The sequence below is a fragment of the Chanodichthys erythropterus genome, chromosome 10 (assembly GCF_024489055.1).
Source record: "Chanodichthys erythropterus isolate Z2021 chromosome 10, ASM2448905v1, whole genome shotgun sequence".
Lineage (NCBI taxonomy): Eukaryota > Metazoa > Chordata > Actinopteri > Cypriniformes > Xenocyprididae > Chanodichthys > Chanodichthys erythropterus.
The window spans coordinates 46,872,436-46,890,024 of NC_090230.1; the positions used below are offsets into that span (position 1 = coordinate 46,872,436).

Consider the following 17,589-nt stretch of genomic DNA (forward strand, 5'->3'; position numbering starts at 1 on the left):
GTAATTGTGAGAGATTCCTTTCTGTTTTCTGTTGTACTGTACTCTCCATAAGTCTAATAAATGTTTTTCTGACCTGCATCTCCATCTTAGGATGTCAAGCCCCCTGAACGCAAAGAGAGTGCATCAAAATGGACGTGCCCCTAATTGAAAACACAGAGATGTCAAAAGTATCTGTTGGCTGTCTACTTTTTGTTCAATATGGAGCATCCAAATGCCAGTTTCTTTCATTCAGCACTATTTAGCCCTTCTCAGTACTGAATGTGCTGCCATGGGTCATTTGTTTTTATTGTTTAAATGCTTATCTGAATGTTAAGTTATCATTTAACGCTCATGAATTTAAAAAAAAAATTCTACTAGCTAGTCTTTTAGTTCAATTTTTTAGAAACATTTATGTTAAGTCTTCTAACTATCGCTCTATGAATTGCATTGTTTTATATTGCTTGTGTCATTGTAAATGCTAATAAAAATGTCTTAAATGATTATATTATTTTGTTGTGTTATGCCTATAGGTATTTAAGTTTTTCTAGTGATAAAGTAATATATAATTCATAAGATTTAATTAAAATAAATTAAAAACTAAATCAATAAAATGAACCCATAAAAGGTTCTATATAGAACCTTTTTTCCTGGCAACAAAGAACCCTAAAGGGTTCTTTTCATTGAACCCTTAAAAAGGGTTCTGTATAGAACCTTTTAGGGGTTCCAAATACGTAGCGCCTGATAAAACCTTTTAAGGTTCTATATAGAACCTTTTAAGGTTCTATATAGAACCTTTTCTTCTAAGAGTGTAGTCTTTCCATCAGTACTTTACCGTATCGTCTTCAGGGCTTCCTCAGGCAGCCAGGACGCCCACTCCTTCGCCATAGTGTCATGCAGCCAGCGGGACGAACGATTCCCGTGTACAAACGGAGGTGGTCAACAATTCACTGGAATTATTTTCTGATTCCCCACAGCTGGTTACACGGTTACATTAGGCCCCAGGTGTTTGAGTATGAGTCTAGTGATGGCGGTGAGTGAGCTCATTCAGCTGTTGTTTCGAAAACATATTACTAACCCCCAACTTTTACATAGCCTAATGTATAGGCTAAAGTGTATATTTGACTGGTTCTCATTATTTTGAATTAATCCACATGCAGTAAGTGATTTGAGTTGTCATTCAATTTACAACCCTGTTGAAACTGTAAAATGTACAATTCTTAAGGCTACTGTAACTCTTTTTTTTTTTCTTTCTTCAATAAAATTATTCTAAATCATTTACAACTTTCCCAAACCAGAAAAGGATATTTTCTATTTAAACCTATAACGTTTCCCTCTCATATCAGATTCCCCAACATCTGGATGCAGTGCAGGACAGAACCACTAGGGGTCGGTATGTAGTTCCTAATGACAGCATGTAAACTCAAGAAATAAGTAATACGTTTTTTTTTCCCCATGTTTTTCCATGTACGTGTTTGATATTATTCTCTTCAAAGAATTTTAAACTTCAGTCAAACAAATAGAACCACAGTAAAAACTTAAAAAAAAAAAAAATAAATAAATGAGCTTTTTTTTTTTTTTTTTTTTTTTTTTTTAAACAAAAATTGCATTCACATTCAAATCTCAAAAATCTGTAGGTTGATGTGGAGTGTTTACATTGGCTTTAGCTTGTAGGTTTTCTTAAGTACACCTCTCACAAGAAACTACAAAAATGGTGAACACATCCAATGTCAGAGAATGTTCTCCTCAAGGGTCTGTGAATAACACTGTCACTCCGAAGTCTTCCTTATAGATGTCCCAGGTCTTAGATTTGTGTGGATTGTCCAGCTCCTCCCTCGAGAGATACAGCCTATAACACAAAAACATCAACGCAAAAGATTTCAGTGAGCTCTCGAAGGACAAAAAATACAAAAACAAATTCCCATAACTACTGACAAAAAAGAAAAAAAAAACCACCTGTTGTTCTCAACAAAAGAGGTGTTAAACCAAAAATAGAACGGACAGTCCTCGTAACCCTTTGGCAGACCCTGGACAGAGAGAAAAAGGGTTTAAGTTCAAGCCAATAGCACTCCATAAAATACATGGGTCAATTAAATACTAAAAATAGTGGAGGCTTACAGCACTGGACTCAAACATGACCTTCACATCTCCAGTCACGACAGGCCCTTCCTGTAAACTGATGACCACTGCATTATTACCAGTGTCAGGAAACACCTGAAAAAAACAAAACACACACACACACACACGACAGGACGATCAGACTGAAATGAAAGATAGCTATTATAGAAACCTACAAAGAATTGTGCATAGGTAAGTGTTTAGTATGCCACAAGTTGCTAGCTTTACCCTTGGAGCCTACTGTAGAGAACAGAAACATGAATTCATTCAACACATCAATCATCAATACATACTTACTGTACAGTTCTGCTGTTTGTCACAAACACACTGGAAGACGAGCTCTCGCTTCACTGTGATCTTCACCTTAAGGTCACTGCCATTACCCTTCCCAACACCTGAACAACAACCAGTCATGTGGAAATTACACTGCTTTTATACAATGGTTTTTGCTTTGTTTACTTAATATTTACTGAATTCAAGTTGTGTAGCATTAAAATATTGTTTAATATTAATAAAAATATATGCAATATGTAAAATTACAATATATGATAATATATATAATTATACATATATCATTTTACATATATAGACACACACATTTAATATATGAATATATTGATTTGATTATTTTTATATATTCAAATTCAATATATGATATTAGTGCTGTCAAACAATCACGATTAATCGCTTAATGTGCACACATTATGTAAAAAAACTTTTTTTGGATGCGATTAATCGTTTGTCAGCACTATATATAATATTTTATATTCAAATTCAATATATTATTTCATATTCAATATATGTTATTATTTTATATACTGTAGATCAGTTTCTCTCAACTGGCAGAGTGTGCAGTCAAAGAAACAACTACAACATGTTTTTTTTCCTCAATCGTGCATGAAAGCTGTTGACTCTTCTGTCAGACGCAGATTAAGTGCGTGCCTGAGAAAAACACATTGTCCTGATTCAGTATCTGTGGTCAGATGAGATGTTGTCAGGCTATATGTCAGCATCATTATTCTTATTTTCATAACTTGTTACCGGTATTGGGTAAGTTAATCTAAAAAAGTAATCAATTACTAGTTACTGATTACATCATCTTCAACAGTGTAATTAGATTATGGACTAATTACTCTCTCTAAAAAGTATTTGATTATTTTTTACTTTCTAAATCCCATATCAACCTCGACCAGTTAGAAACTGCACTTTTGATTCTTTCAAATAAACATTATACAGTTGCATGAATTATTCTTGAGTATTTAAAGGGAGAAGTTTACATAAAAATACATTTTAATATAAAATTCTGAAGTCCACTATTGTTTTATATAGAATTGTTCTATAGTCTATACAGTATTTAATGCAATTACATCAGAAGTAACTAATTAAACTACAGAAAAAATAATCCCTTATTTCAATGGAAAAGTAAATAAATTACAGAAATTAGATTACTTAGTAATTAATTATACCCAACACTGCATGTTACAAATGAAAAGTCTCTCTTTCTACCTTTTAAACTACCTTTCGTGACCTCTGAGACATTATACTGTGTGCGTGGCCTGCACTCTTCAATTGCATGTGCAAATGCGGAGGCGCATGCTGTATATCACTTCACTATATGAAGAGCAAAATAAATTCCGAGCATACAACATCATAATTACGGTATTAATTAATAAGTCATAAATTTACCAAAAAGTACCAATAATTTACATAACTTGTACTTTGTGTGCTAGCTGCATGCATTTTCTGCATGCAGGTATGATGTTCATTCTATTCAAGAGCAGCTTCCATATCTTTCATTAACAGTTCATGTTAGTATTGTGTATTTGCCATGGTAACTGTCATTTCCATAACCTCAAAATACCTATTAATTTTCACTGTGTGTTATCACCACAACTGTGGTGGCTCAAACTGACTTACTAGCTTTACTGTATTAACAAAAACTAGTTTGGGACTGCCATTTAATAGCCTTACCATATACTGTTTATTTATCAGTATTAGTCATATGTGTGTTAAAGGGATAGTTCACCCAAAAATGAAAATTCTGTCATCATTTATTACTCACCCTCAAGTTGTTCCAAACCTGTACACATTTCTTTGTTCTGCTATTCACAAAGGAAGATATTTGGAAGAATGTTTGTTAACCAAGCAGATCTCAGACCCCATTGACTACCATAGTATTTTTCCCCCCTCTGCTTGGTTACAAACATTCTTCCAAATATCTTCCTTTGTGTACAGCAGAACATAAACTTGAGGGTGAGTAAATGATGATAAAATTTTTAGGTGAAGTATCCCTTTAAGTAAAGTGGGACGGTACTTGTGTGTGTGTGTCAACCATTTTTACATACATATATTTTTAATTTTTAGGTCAGTTTTCAAAGAAATTGGGTTGTGGCCTAATGACCATAGAAAAATGTGGGTTCCATGGTTTTAATGAAAACCACTGCTGTAGATAGACAGACAGACATTGTATTCACCTTATTTTCCGCGACAACAAGGGTGGCGCCATTACGTTCATTTTGTCATCTTACTTCCGGTTGAGGGACCTAAACTAGTAGTCGCTAGCGGTAATCCTATAGCTGTAACGGTAGATGAGTATTATATGCTCAGTTAGTGGCTGTCATAACAATTAGATTAAGAAGAGAGAACAGTTGAAACGGCATCAACGATGTTACGAATACAATGTGAAGCGGTCCGAGTGTTGTGGTGCACTTTACAATTTACACCCACTACCTTAAGACGAGGAGCACCTGAGGCAATGGCTGAAGGCGCTAAACTTGAAGTGACCACCCAAGCGCACTTATGTGTGTTCGTACCATTTCATGGACGGGAGGCCGACTGACAAACACCCTTTCCCCGAGAAATGGCTCGGCAACGATGTTCCGGTAAATAAGTCACGGCGGATGCTGAACAGGTTGTCAGATTCAGGTAAGCTAACTTAGCTAGCCATGTACATGTTAACCTAACGTTAGATTTGTGAAGTCCCTTCTATGAATACAGTTAAGATCAGTAAAGAGCAGTTCACAAAATACAACGTATCTTGCATTATTACAATTGCCACCTATATATTTCATATGTAAGATAGTACAATGGTAAGTTACATATTTAAGATAGGATTGTGGTACATTATAGTTTAATAATAGCTTAAGTAACTTACATTATTCCTGTAATTTATATAGATTGCAGGTGATAGCAGGCCAGCTAGCTACATCTCTCATATTGATATTGACCTAACTATTAACACTAGAGTTAGAGATTGTGTATATACTGTCTCGTTTTTAATGCATCTCTCTCACAATGTTCTGTTAAAGTATGAGTGCAATCTTATATTAATTCTCATGATCAATAATTACTAATGTAAAAAAAAAAATGTATGGTTATATTATTTCCACAGATGCATCGATGAGCGTCAGTGATCAACTGTGAGGATGATCACATCCACATACCCTGAACTGTGATGCAGAAACACACTGGGAGGATCCATCTGTCTTTGACCACAACTACACTTCAAAATCACATCTCAATCTGAAGCCTCCTACATCTGATATGAGAATGAAATGCGTTGAGCTGGCGCCATTGTACACAACTCTGCTGAGAAACGACCACCATTCATTCAGTCGCCGAGCACCTTACCAATATATACACCAACAGCTTCCAGCTACACACTTGGGATCAGCTCCTGACGACTCTGATGGAGCTGCGTCGTAATTTATTGCAGGGTGATCATTAGGGTGGTATAGGGTGGTCATATCAGGATGATAATTTATCTATATCAGCACTGGAGTAAACAGTGATGTCATCATCCAGCCAAGTTCAGTTCGCATACAATGGTGTCAATGCAGACAGATCAAAACACTGTTGACTATCAAAGGAAGGTGAAACTTGTCATTCCAGCATTCACCAAGAGACACACGCAACTCTCTGACACCACCAACACCAGGCGCATTGCTAATGTACATGGGTCATATGACGGAAAATCTTCAAAATCCTTTCTTTCAAATTAACCTCACCCCTAAAATTGATCATTTAGAGAATTTGCCCATTTTACCCTTCTGAGCAACATAATTTCTGATGTAGAGGATGAATAAATGTTGATTTTAGGTATGTTTGTCTGTGCTGTGGTTTTGCTTTAACTAATCAGTGTAAATAGTGTATGTAGATATTTCTATAAACCTTTACAATATGATCATATGTGATGTTTTTTTTTTTATCTTTACAATGTGGCCAGATGTTAGCTGTCAGTATCTTTTTAATAAAACCATATAATGTGAGCTCTTACAATTTAAAGGGATTATTTCTGATTTAAATAGAATAAGTCATGTCAAGTTTGCAAATTAATTCTATCTTGGTTTATTGCATATGAAAATTAAATGGTGAAACATTATCTCTACATGAAGGTCAGTAAAAGGTGTCTAGCTTCCTGATAACAACAAACACTTAAGCCTGATTTTATTACAACTTATTAAATTACACATTTTTTAAAATACAAATCACAAAGTTATCTTTAACAAAACTGATTTAAAATAATTCCAGTCGTCTTCACCCACACCCTCTACATGCTGCTTCATCGACTCCTGGCAGTCCCATGGTTTACTCTGGCCACTTCTTCATATCGTCTACCAGTTACGGCCGTTAACAGTGACGATATGAGACTGATCTGATCGTTGTATAAAGTTTTCTCCGTGCTCCCAATTTGAAACATTTACTGCATTAACGTTATTTGTCATTTCTCTAAAGTTATAGCTTGCTATAAACAATCTTTTAATTACTGATCTAGCTACCGGATGTGCCGAGTCAGTTCAGCGGAAGTCGGATGACAAAATGCGGAAGAGCGGAGAATTAAAAACGGGCGTGGCGGAATAAGGTGAATAGTTTAGCCATGAAACTCTATTTGCATTCTGATTGGTTTGTTTAATGTAACATTTAATGTAGCAATAATTAGGTCGGCCAGAACCGAGAACATTTCCTATAACACTAGATATACCTGTACATCAGAATAAGAATGGCATCTACGCTAATATCAGTCTCTCTGCTTATCCTGAGGTTTGCCGGGTGCTGGATCCAGGCCGTATCCAGATCAGATGGAGAACCTGTGTCTGGACCTGACTACAACGTAGCCCAGGAGACTATGGGCCTACAGATCCAGTTCTGGCTGCATCTATAATTCAGATTTTAAATCTCTGTATCCGCTTACATATATTTATATATAATCTATTTTTAATCTTTATAATAAAAATGTGTAATTCAGATTTTGATCTTCATATCCATTTACATATATATATATATATATATATATATATATCTTCCAAGGGGTTTTTTCCCTCCTAGGACTTTTTTCCCCAGTGTTAGCATGCTGGGTTTTTCTCCTAGGGGGTTTTTTCCACCCCTGGGAGTCAGCCGACATTGGCTTAATGTAGCACCATCTTGTATATGTTACATATTACCACGCTTGCTTGTACAGCTTATTTTTTAACCACTTCTCTTTTTTCTGTGCTTCTAATATGTAATGCTGCTTTGAAACAATTACCAATTGTAAAAAGCGCTATATAAATAAATTTGACTTGACTTGACTAACATTCACAGCCAATCAATTTTATGTGACCATTACCATTTCCCTTTATAACCACAACACATCCAAATGAATGCAATCTCTGCACTGTGCAAATTCTTACTCTTGCCCTCACCCTGCCTAGATCTACTACAGGGGGTCTCCCCTGTCTAGCAGCAGCATTTCCTGTAATTTTATGTTCTGAGCATTCAGCAGAAGCAAGTCATGCTCAGCAGCAGCGTAGCAGATCTAGTCCACCAAGACCAAATCAAAACATTCTATTTACATTTATAAAATGCTTTACAAACTATCCCGAGAGTTGTCATGACTGATTTATTTTATTTTTTTTATAAATAGCATTATAAAGTATTATAAAATGACGTGTGATACACATATACACACACACATTATACATATATATGCACGATGGCTGTGTCTGACCTGCAATGGAGTGGATTCGAATGCTCTTTATCTTCAGGCTCTTCTGGGGTGGTAGCTGACGGTTGTATTGATTCTTCATGATCTCATAATAACCAACATACCTGCTCTACAAGTATAAAAAAAAAAAAAACAGGACATATATCAATTTAAAACAACAGGATGATTATATACATTTGCTGGATCCAAATTGGCTTCTAATACAGTTTCACTCACCTGAGAGGGAGTTTCAACGCCCTGGAACTTCGAACTCATGCTTTTATCAGTCCGTCTCTCACCAAAGTAGTCCAAGCTCTCCTGTAAGATGGTTTAAATAAAATTTGAATATAGTCTTGGATGAGAAAGGCTCTACACATCAACATTCATGACCAGATTGTACCTGCGCACTCTCAAACTGGTCGCTGTCGATAAGCCATGTGCACACCATCGTCCCAGTCCGCCCTTTTGAACAAAATCCAATCCATTTAACATTTCAGATAGACTGTATTTACATACAGCATTGAAACACCATAAAAAACCAGACCTTTTCCTCCTTTGCAATGGATGGCAATCACATTCCTAGAGTCTGCCGCCATCCACTCCCTAACACAGGCTGTGTACCGCAGCATATCACTGACAGGAGAACAGACAGAGATCAATCCACCTCTTCTAGAGATTCATGACAACATTCTTTCTGAAAACTAGATTTGCCACGTCAGCAACATGTTCTGATGTTCAGTTGTGGTGAGCTTTCTTACTCGAGTGATGGCACGTTATGGTCATCTATCATAACACGCTCCACTCGGTAGTGAAAGAACTGTGGATCGTAACCCTTCTCACCTGAAACAAGAAATCAGATTAGCCAACATTGTTATCATGCCTTTTAGAAACAAAGGAAATGATCTGAGGTTAACTTTACTGGTAATCACGGTAAAATAATCTGATGTAATTCATAAAGAGAAGCATCTACTCACTACAGAGATTAAACACCTTGTAGTGATCCAGATGTTTGGTATCCAGGAATCTAGCGACCTCCTAAAATGTGTCATTCACATATTGATCATACAATGTTTTTAGAACAATTAAAACATCTGAAATCTTTTACATCCAATTAAAATGTTCTTAAACATTTGTGTTAAATGTTGGTAACTTACTCTGATAGGGTTCCTATAGAGCGCCTGCTTCCCAGAAGATGGAAAAGACATGGCAATGACTCTTTCTGAAGAGAGATAAGACACTATCAATGACAAAATCACTTTGGTTTTGGAAATTACTTGATTTTAATGTTATTTTTATGTGTCCAATGAATTTAAAAAGGTAGATCTGATGCAAAGTAAATAACCAGAGACAAAAAAAAAAAAAAACACTAAGAAGAAATGACTAGATTTCTGCTGACTAAAATAAAAAGCAACCAAACCTGTGACATATGTGAGGTCAAGATCAAACCCATCTTTTTGGTACCGTCTTTTGTTCTCGGACACCTGTGGAAATTATTATGTTAAGTTTATTTATGTAGAAAATTTCAAACAATAAGTTTAAATTGCCCGGAAATGTATATGGTAATGGGCGTTTGGTTTCGGTCATGCGCTGTAAGTGATAATGTGACTAATCAGAGCAGAAGCTGCTGTCAAAAAGGAGGGGTTTAGAGAGGCTGAATCCTTTATTGAACAGTTTCAGAGACTGTGAGAAAAGACATGATGCTGCAAAAAATTAAAGTGTTTTTGGATGTATGTAAACCAATAGTTGGAGACCTTCAAAACTAAGGCCACATCCACACAAATCTTTTTTTTTCCTCGTTCTAAAAAATAAATAAATAAATAAATAAATCCATATACGGCTTCATCTTAAAGGTGCTAAAAAGGATGTTTTGTTTTATACATTTTTGCAATATTACTTGAAACTGTCTTTACTAACTGATAAAAGACTATTTATTAGGTGCACTGGAAGTAATAATATTAATATACATCATCTGTGCACGAGGTAGGGCCTTAAAAACATCAGCCAATCGTTGGCCCTCTGGCTTGAAATCACTGCCGTGACGTTCCTTGTGAGAGTCAAGCGCGGCTGCGCGCTCCAGTAACTTTCCACACTCCACAGGCGCCGCATGCAATGTTTTTGTCAGGAGACAGGAGTAACAACTGCAGATTATGAGTTGCCTGCGGTGAGTCCGACATAATGAATCCACTAACACGATACAGCGAATGCCGGTGGTAAACACTCGTGTTCCAATACTCGTGCACGAGTTTTGGGAGGCGTTCCCTCGAAATCAGCTGTGAAGGAGGGGGGCTGTTCTTACGCATGCGCTCATTTCAAAAACTCAGTAACAGTCTTTGGTTTCTCAGTCGACGAAAAGATCCTCTTTAAGAAACATCTGCGTACACATGAAACCACTGAAACTGACTCAAAACGATGTAGTATACATGCCAGACCAATATGTGGAGCTGTAATTCTGCCACAGAGGTACACAGAGAAGAAGACTTGGAACATGGGACATAGGCCCTGTCCCAAATGGCGCACTTCATGTGGACTTTCGGTCTCGTGGACTTAAATTGCACGTGCTCGCCAAGTCTACGAGTCCGTAGGCCGTCCCATTCAGCATTTTAATGCTCTGAAGTGTGCTCAGCAGCGCCCCCTTTGTACCCTTGAAGCGGTCTTCAGCGAAGCCCGCATAGATGCAGGCTCCGCACACTTTAACTACCCAGGAATCCTTGCGAAAGGCCAATCAGACAATGGATGGGAGGAAATTGATGACATGGATGAGAAGAAAATATTTAAGTGTAGGTATCATTACGGTTTTTATGACCTAGGTGTACATTTTACCAGTTGTTACCTACAGTTTATACAAACATTATGGTCATTGACCAGTGGTTAATATCTCAAACATAATAATGGCACGTTTAATAATATGATCGCATTACGATTCATTAAATAAATAGAACCGAATTTCAGGGCTTTACGGAGTCATATGTAAACCTAGTATTTATATTTAAACCTGTAAAATCATCTGAAACTCACACACATGTTTATTATGTGTTAAAATTGTAATCTTAGTTCAAATGGAACATTATGTATTATTACAACTGTATACATTATTTAAATAAGCATGTATATATTAAGCAAAAGCAGGCTGTGTAGTTGACATGGAGATATGTTGCAAAACAAAAGAAACCTGTTCTCAATGCTAAATATTATAATATTTGTATAAGATATTTGTGATATTTATCTAAGAAAGGGACTGATGAGATGATCTTTCAGTTTATTCGGCTCTGTATGGAGAGGTAAAATGGTAAAAACAACAACAACAATAGGCAGCATATTCCCCGAACCTGCAGCTCCTGTCAAAAAACAACCAGACCGTTATTTCCGGCGTGACGATCGAGTCTGTCCCAAAAATACCTCTCAATGCGCCCTCGTGGACTCGCGCCAAGGGCCCTATAGGTCTGCACTACATGACGTCACCAAAGTGTGGACTCTGAGGAAGTCCACAAGTCCGGAGTGTGCCATTTGGGACAGGGCCATAGCGGTGTCTGACTAGGGTCGAGACGTGGGGTGATGATATAATAGTTTCACAAAATATACAGATTGGCTGTAGACATGAAAACGCAAGGGTGTCGTTTCCAGATTTATCCACTCTGGGACCCAGATTAAAAAAATAGCGGTTTCAGGCTCTCAAAACGGCAGATCCATCTGGACGAAACACCGATACGACCAAATTGGGAACCTTTAAATAGCATAATTGGGGCACTAATTTTAACTCCCTGTCATTGACGGAATTTTCTTACTTTTGATGTTGGTAGGGGGCGCTATTACACAACTTCTGAAAAAGTAGAGACTCTCCAGATCAAAACACAGGCAATAAAAGTAGCAGATACACGCGATAAAAGCATTGCTTATGCATGTTGTACACTTTGGGAGAGAGAGAAAAAAAGCAATTTTCTCAGCTTTTTTTTTTTTTTTAAATGAAACTTGCCCCAAATTCAAGTGTTGATAAAAAAAAGAATGCATAAACCTAGAACAAAATCTTTGTTGTTGTTGTTTAAAAGCAGAGGCTCTGTTTTTTCTTTTGATATACTGCATGTTCAATTATTCATTATTCTGTGGGCCATGAACATTTTGTGAAAATGGTCAAAAATGCTGGTGGGGGCTGGCAACTTTTTTTTCTTTTTTTTTAAACAACAAACAAAACACTAGTGGGGGGAAAATAGTTCAAACGGATTAAAAAGAATAAAAGGGGAATGTCAAGTATAGCCTATATAAATGGACATAAACGGATAGAAACAGACAGACAATCACAAAATCTGATTGAAAAAATGAGACCATTTTCTTTGCGTTTATGTCACTCACCATTCTCCTTGTGACCTTTTCAAGCTCTTTCTTCTGAGATGCCAGTCTGAAGATACGTACCAGAATCAATATCCTCAGAGATCTCAGGAACGTGACCACCCTGCAAACACATGATATTAACATTGTTACATTTATATAATATTGGATGAAAAGTGAGCATCAAACATGACTGCTTTCCATTAAATCTGCTGTACCTGGGAATCAGGCTGGCTCCTGAGAGATCAGAGAATGCATAGATCATGGTGACCACCAGGGTAATGGCCACAATACAAGCATCTATTATGTTCAGTTTTGAGCTGAAATACACCTTGAATCTGAAAAAGAAGATGATTTATAAATAGTTTATCAAAGACTGCTATAGAATAGATCCTGAATATGTAAAATTGTACCTTTGCACCAGGTTTTGATAACACTCGTATATAATCATTATTAATGCAGAGCTTGTGGATTACTTAAATTATTTTTGTGCTTGAGTACTAGGAAATTGTTCCAGCGAGATAAAAACTCATTTTTGGAAAAACAGAAAGTGCCAGGAAATGTGTTTCCTGTAGATCGTTTCCTGTCATGAGTGACTATTGGTTGTTGTAAGCCTTACGCATTTTGTAAATGATGTTCAGATAAAGTGATGCATAATGAAAGTGCTGACTAAACGTTTGCAAAATTATTTAGAAAAAACTACTAACCCCTCCACATAGACGCGAAGCAGCACATCAATAAGGAAAAAGAAGGAAATGACAAGAGAAACAGCCTCCAGTGCACTTCCAACATCACGACTCTTGTTGGAGAGGGACAAGTCCACAATGACCAGAATAATGTCTACGATGATCAGTACTAGGCCAAAAACACTGCAAATGAGAACAGAAGTTGCCTGTTATATTATTAAAACAGTCTAAAAACTATTTTTAGGGATAAAGTAAAAAAGATCACAAGTACATTATTATAGGATTTTATAGGTCCTGGAAGCCTCTTTATGTGACACTCTGAAATAAAATGATCCCACTCACCGAAAACCAAAGGACATCACAAAAGGAGCTATAATTTTCCGGACACGACTGCAAAATAAATCAAAAACAGAATGAGACATAAGAACATTAATCTCAAGATTGCCAACAAATTAGAAGCTTACTTACTGGTACATGGTGTCTGGATCCTCACTCTCTTCCTTTCCATCATCGATCTGCACCTCTGCCTCTTCTTTCACCCCATTACTGCTCCAACATAGAAATATAGTAAAAAACAATACAACATACTGTTTGAATCATCTTTTTAAAATTGTATTGATAAATACATTTTTACAAAAAAAAATGTGTTGATAAATACAATAAAATGTATTGGGGGAAAAAAAGTCTCTGATCATTTGGTAAACAAATCATGTGATTTTGGGAGCTGTGAGTAGTGTTGAATTACCCATTTAAAGTTGGTGGAGTAAAGGTCATGATTCTGGTTAAGTGTTAGTAACTTTAATTGAATGTTATTCACTTACCCATTAACTTCCTTGGAATCTAACCCAGGGTTAAAATGCACAGATGTCATTTTTACAGGAAAGTTCAGAGTTTCTATCTGAAAAAGTCCAAGAAATCAAACATTGTAAAGGAACTTTAATTTAGTTAAAGCTGGAATATAGTCAACAAACGTGAATAATCAATCAGATTACATTAAGAACTAAAGCAGACAGGTCTAACTAACAAAAACATGACAAAATATGTACTTACCTTAGAGAGCCCAAATTTAAGGTTTCAGATGTGGATTAAGAGATTTTTCTGATTAATATCCCATGAATCACAAGTTTTCTGCAACACAAGGTTTCTAAATCAACCATGAAGCCTCAAATTAAATCCGCATAGTGAAATATAACAAGCAATTGTTTGTACCGATATGAACAATATCATAGCAAAGGAATGCCAGAATTGGGAAAACCGATACAAACCAGACAGAAAGCGCATCCGGGAAAACTGTTTTCCTTCCCTTTGCTTGACTCGCAGTTTTTCTGCTCTCTGAACAGTCACATATTCCTCAAATAGTCTTTCTGTCTCATGTCTCCATGATTGTCTTTACGAGCAGTGACTGTCCCGTGATTTTCTGCGATAACAAAGGAAGGAGGTTCAAAGGTTAGCAGTAGTTTTCTTATTCTTCCATCCACATTCACATTCATTTCACACCGCCCCTTTTTCACTCTTGCTGCGGACGTAGCGGTTTTTTAACTTCCTCATGCGTTTTACAAGTTAACAATCACACAAAATCAAGGTGGACGAGCGGAAAAGGTGATAGAAAAACAAAAGGGCTCACTTAGATATTACAAAACTTCGTAGTGTTATTAAAATATGGGTTTAATTAAAATGTGTGTGCGCGCGCACACGCGCGTGCTTCTACTGTCGTGTCGACTCTGTTTTGTTTTTTTCCTTCTATTTCTTGGGCGCCAGATCGCCACAACAACATAGGTCCTTTGGGGACATTTTTGTGTGAAATCAGCTTTGTAAAACGACGAAGTAATGATTTAATTAAAAGTTAAACGCCATAAAAGCCGTCTGTATAAATTAAGGAACATCCAAAAATTACAATTCCGTCAGTTTTATTATTTACTCGCCCTCATGTCTTTCCAAACACATATATTACTATTTCTTGCGTAGAACACATACAGAATTCTTAAATGTAAAGCCTCAAAAGCACTATAATAAGTATAGCCTGTCTTAAAAGTATCCCAGTTTAATCATAACATTAAAGATTGTCTTTTATGTGGAACAGAAATTCCACATAAATGATCAAGAAAACAAAATTGTTACATTGCTGCTTCTGGTATGTGTGGAATGGGGGAAGATGCAGCATCATTCTCACCCAGAGAACAGACTAGCCTAATGTGGACCATGCGGAACCAACAGCGCCTATAAATATTAGAATTGAAAGTCTGGAGGGCATTTCATTGACACATAATCTGGAAGAGGAAAGAACGCCACGTTCTGTATACATTTATATTTAATAAACTAAAAGAATATTAATAGATGATCATGCCACGGCTGTTTTTTATCTTGGTGTTTCAAGCTCTTACATCACTTCAAATCACAGTAAGTTCACTCTTTGACCATAATGTTTGCACTACAGTATCTCGACATTAAATAACCTATAAAATGTTGAGCCATGTTGTCTATTTTTCAAGGCAGAGGAAGAATGCCAAATAGCTGAGGTATCAAAGCTGAAGGAAGAGATTCGTATGCTGAAAAATAAATTGTTGATTGGGGAATGGAAAGTTATGCATCTGCGTGCTCACCGTCGATTCAGGCTGGTTCCCAACCTGGAACTATCACTGGAAGACAAGACCTCTGAAAACAACACTGAACCTTCACCAACCCTACCAAGTACTGGAGGCTCATTATTAGTTCATGACAAAGGTAATTTTTACACTCTTATAAGAAACCAATACACATGGCTATTCATAATTAAACCTTTTCATTATTTTATGGGAACTGATTATGAACAAATTGTTAAGTTAATAACATATTTTGGGGTCTCATGTCCATTTTTCTGAATTTCTTGCAATTTATTTTTAGTGTTATTGCTGGGGTTAAACTGATGTACAGATGGAACAGAAAAGTACATGCCTTATACTTTGTGATAAACAGAGGGTTATAGCTTCAATAATATGTGTTTGATGGAAGAAAGCCAATCATTTTATTAATTCTTCTTTAATTTATATGTCCAATAGATTGTTCTGAGTTATATGACAGACTAAAACCAAGAAGTGGATTCTACAGGATTAAATCCAAACCGTCATTTGAACCGTTCCTTGTGTACTGTGATATGGATGATGGTGGGGGCTGGACTGTGATTCAGAAACGGATAAATGGGAAAGTTGATTTCGACAGGTAGGTCTAATCCACAGTCATATTCAATGGCTATGTAATAATGAATGTTTTTGCTGAATGTTTTTTGTTCTTACATTTACACCTATGATGGTCAAATCACAATTCTATCATTTCACAGAAAGTGGGAAGATTATAAAAATGGATTTGGTAATTTCCAGTCAAGTAAAGATGAATTCTGGCTTGGCAATGATCATATTCATGCCCTGCTCAGCGATGGTAAGAGGCATGAATTTACAAGGCATGAGTTTATCACTTCTGCTTTTCTGCTCTACAATACTATTTTCTAAATCCTCTTTAGGTGAACATACGATGAAAATTGAACTGATGGACTGGAAAGGAGGGAGATCTTACGCCATGTACGACAACTTCAGAGTATCGGATGAAAAAGTAAGTTGATTTTTGTTCTACCATTAATACTTTAATTTCAGCCTCACAGTTTTTGTGAAGAAATTCATAGGGATGAAAAGTCTCCTATTCCATCACATGCTCAAATCATTCCTCCTCTATCCTCAGGATAAATATAGGCTGCATTACGGCATGTACAGTGGTCAGGCAGGAGATGCCCTGTCTGGAGGAGCCAATATGGTGGAGCAATGGTCAGCCTCTCATAATGGCATGCAATTCAGCACCCGGGACCAAGATCACGATCGCTACCTGCAGGGAAGCTGTGCTGTTGAGAACAGGGGAGGCTGGTGGTATAACAGGTGATGCTGAGTGCTTTCTGAATTTTATGTACAGCATTTTGTACACTAAACACCCTGTTTAATGTTACCTGTTGCTCAATTACAGGTGTCATGCTGCCAATCTTAATGGGAGGTTTTACAGAGGTGGAGAGTACAAAGCCAAATATGATAATGGTGTGGTTTGGAGCACATGGAGAGGACTGTGGTACTCTCTCAGACACACAGCCATGAAGGTCCGACCCAGCTCCTACATGGACAATGTAGGGAGTGGAGGAGGACCCATTGAGTAGCAAGGCAGCTGAACACTCTCATCATGCACATTTGTGTGTTTTACAGTGTATTAACTATAAGATTTAATGTAGTTTATTAAACTTTTCTGTTAACCACGGGACTGCCATAAAGCAAGAAAGGATCTCATTGGGACAAAGGAAGTAACTGATCTCGGTCGATTCAATGAGTACATGGGCTTATCTGTACAAAATATTGTGATTGTGATTTGATATTAATCAAAATACTATATTATTCTGTGTAAAAGTGTAAATATAATCATGCATGCATTCATATAACACTCCTGGTACAAAATATCTGTACCATAATAAAGCAGCATCTAAACATACTGAAAGTCTTGATTGAGATTATGTATCAAACT

General features: G+C 36.6%; 2 protein-coding genes and 1 long non-coding RNA gene across 4 annotated transcripts; 2 read left to right on the plus strand and 1 right to left on the minus strand.

Annotated features, from left to right (window-relative positions):
• Positions 1 to 1,585: 1,585 nt before the first annotated feature.
• On the minus strand, positions 1,586 to 14,481 carry tpte (transmembrane phosphatase with tensin homology). The gene is made up of 20 exons (XM_067397958.1): positions 14,328 to 14,481; positions 14,113 to 14,190; positions 13,884 to 13,960; positions 13,531 to 13,608; positions 13,405 to 13,452; positions 13,084 to 13,245; positions 12,595 to 12,714; positions 12,401 to 12,500; positions 9,474 to 9,537; positions 9,211 to 9,275; positions 9,031 to 9,091; positions 8,815 to 8,896; positions 8,601 to 8,689; positions 8,457 to 8,518; positions 8,294 to 8,374; positions 8,081 to 8,186; positions 2,392 to 2,489; positions 2,095 to 2,190; positions 1,933 to 2,003; positions 1,586 to 1,825 (listed from the first exon to the last, which is right to left on the minus strand). The coding sequence occupies exons 3-20, from the start codon at positions 13,931 to 13,933 to the stop codon at positions 1,723 to 1,725; spliced, it is 1,536 nt and encodes a 511-aa protein (XP_067254059.1). The 5' UTR covers positions 13,934 to 13,960; positions 14,113 to 14,190; positions 14,328 to 14,481; the 3' UTR covers positions 1,586 to 1,722.
• Positions 2,497 to 7,393, plus strand: LOC137028761 (uncharacterized). Its single transcript, XR_010896195.1, has 2 exons — positions 2,497 to 5,019; positions 5,486 to 7,393. It is a non-coding gene; the product is annotated as an uncharacterized lncRNA (long non-coding RNA).
• On the plus strand, positions 14,371 to 17,548 carry fgl1b (fibrinogen like 1B). 2 transcript variants are annotated; one of them, XM_067397962.1, is made up of 7 exons: positions 14,371 to 14,508; positions 15,552 to 15,783; positions 16,098 to 16,257; positions 16,376 to 16,473; positions 16,556 to 16,644; positions 16,771 to 16,961; positions 17,047 to 17,548. In XM_067397962.1, exons 2-7 carry the CDS (start codon positions 15,606 to 15,608, stop codon positions 17,228 to 17,230), a joined length of 900 nt encoding a protein of 299 aa, XP_067254063.1. In that variant the 5' UTR covers positions 14,371 to 14,508; positions 15,552 to 15,605; the 3' UTR covers positions 17,231 to 17,548. The 2 variants fall into 2 exon arrangements, with proteins under 2 accessions (XP_067254063.1, XP_067254062.1); XM_067397961.1 differs by lacking the exon at positions 14,371 to 14,508 and adding an exon at positions 14,639 to 15,459.
• Positions 17,549 to 17,589: the final 41 nt, after the last annotated feature.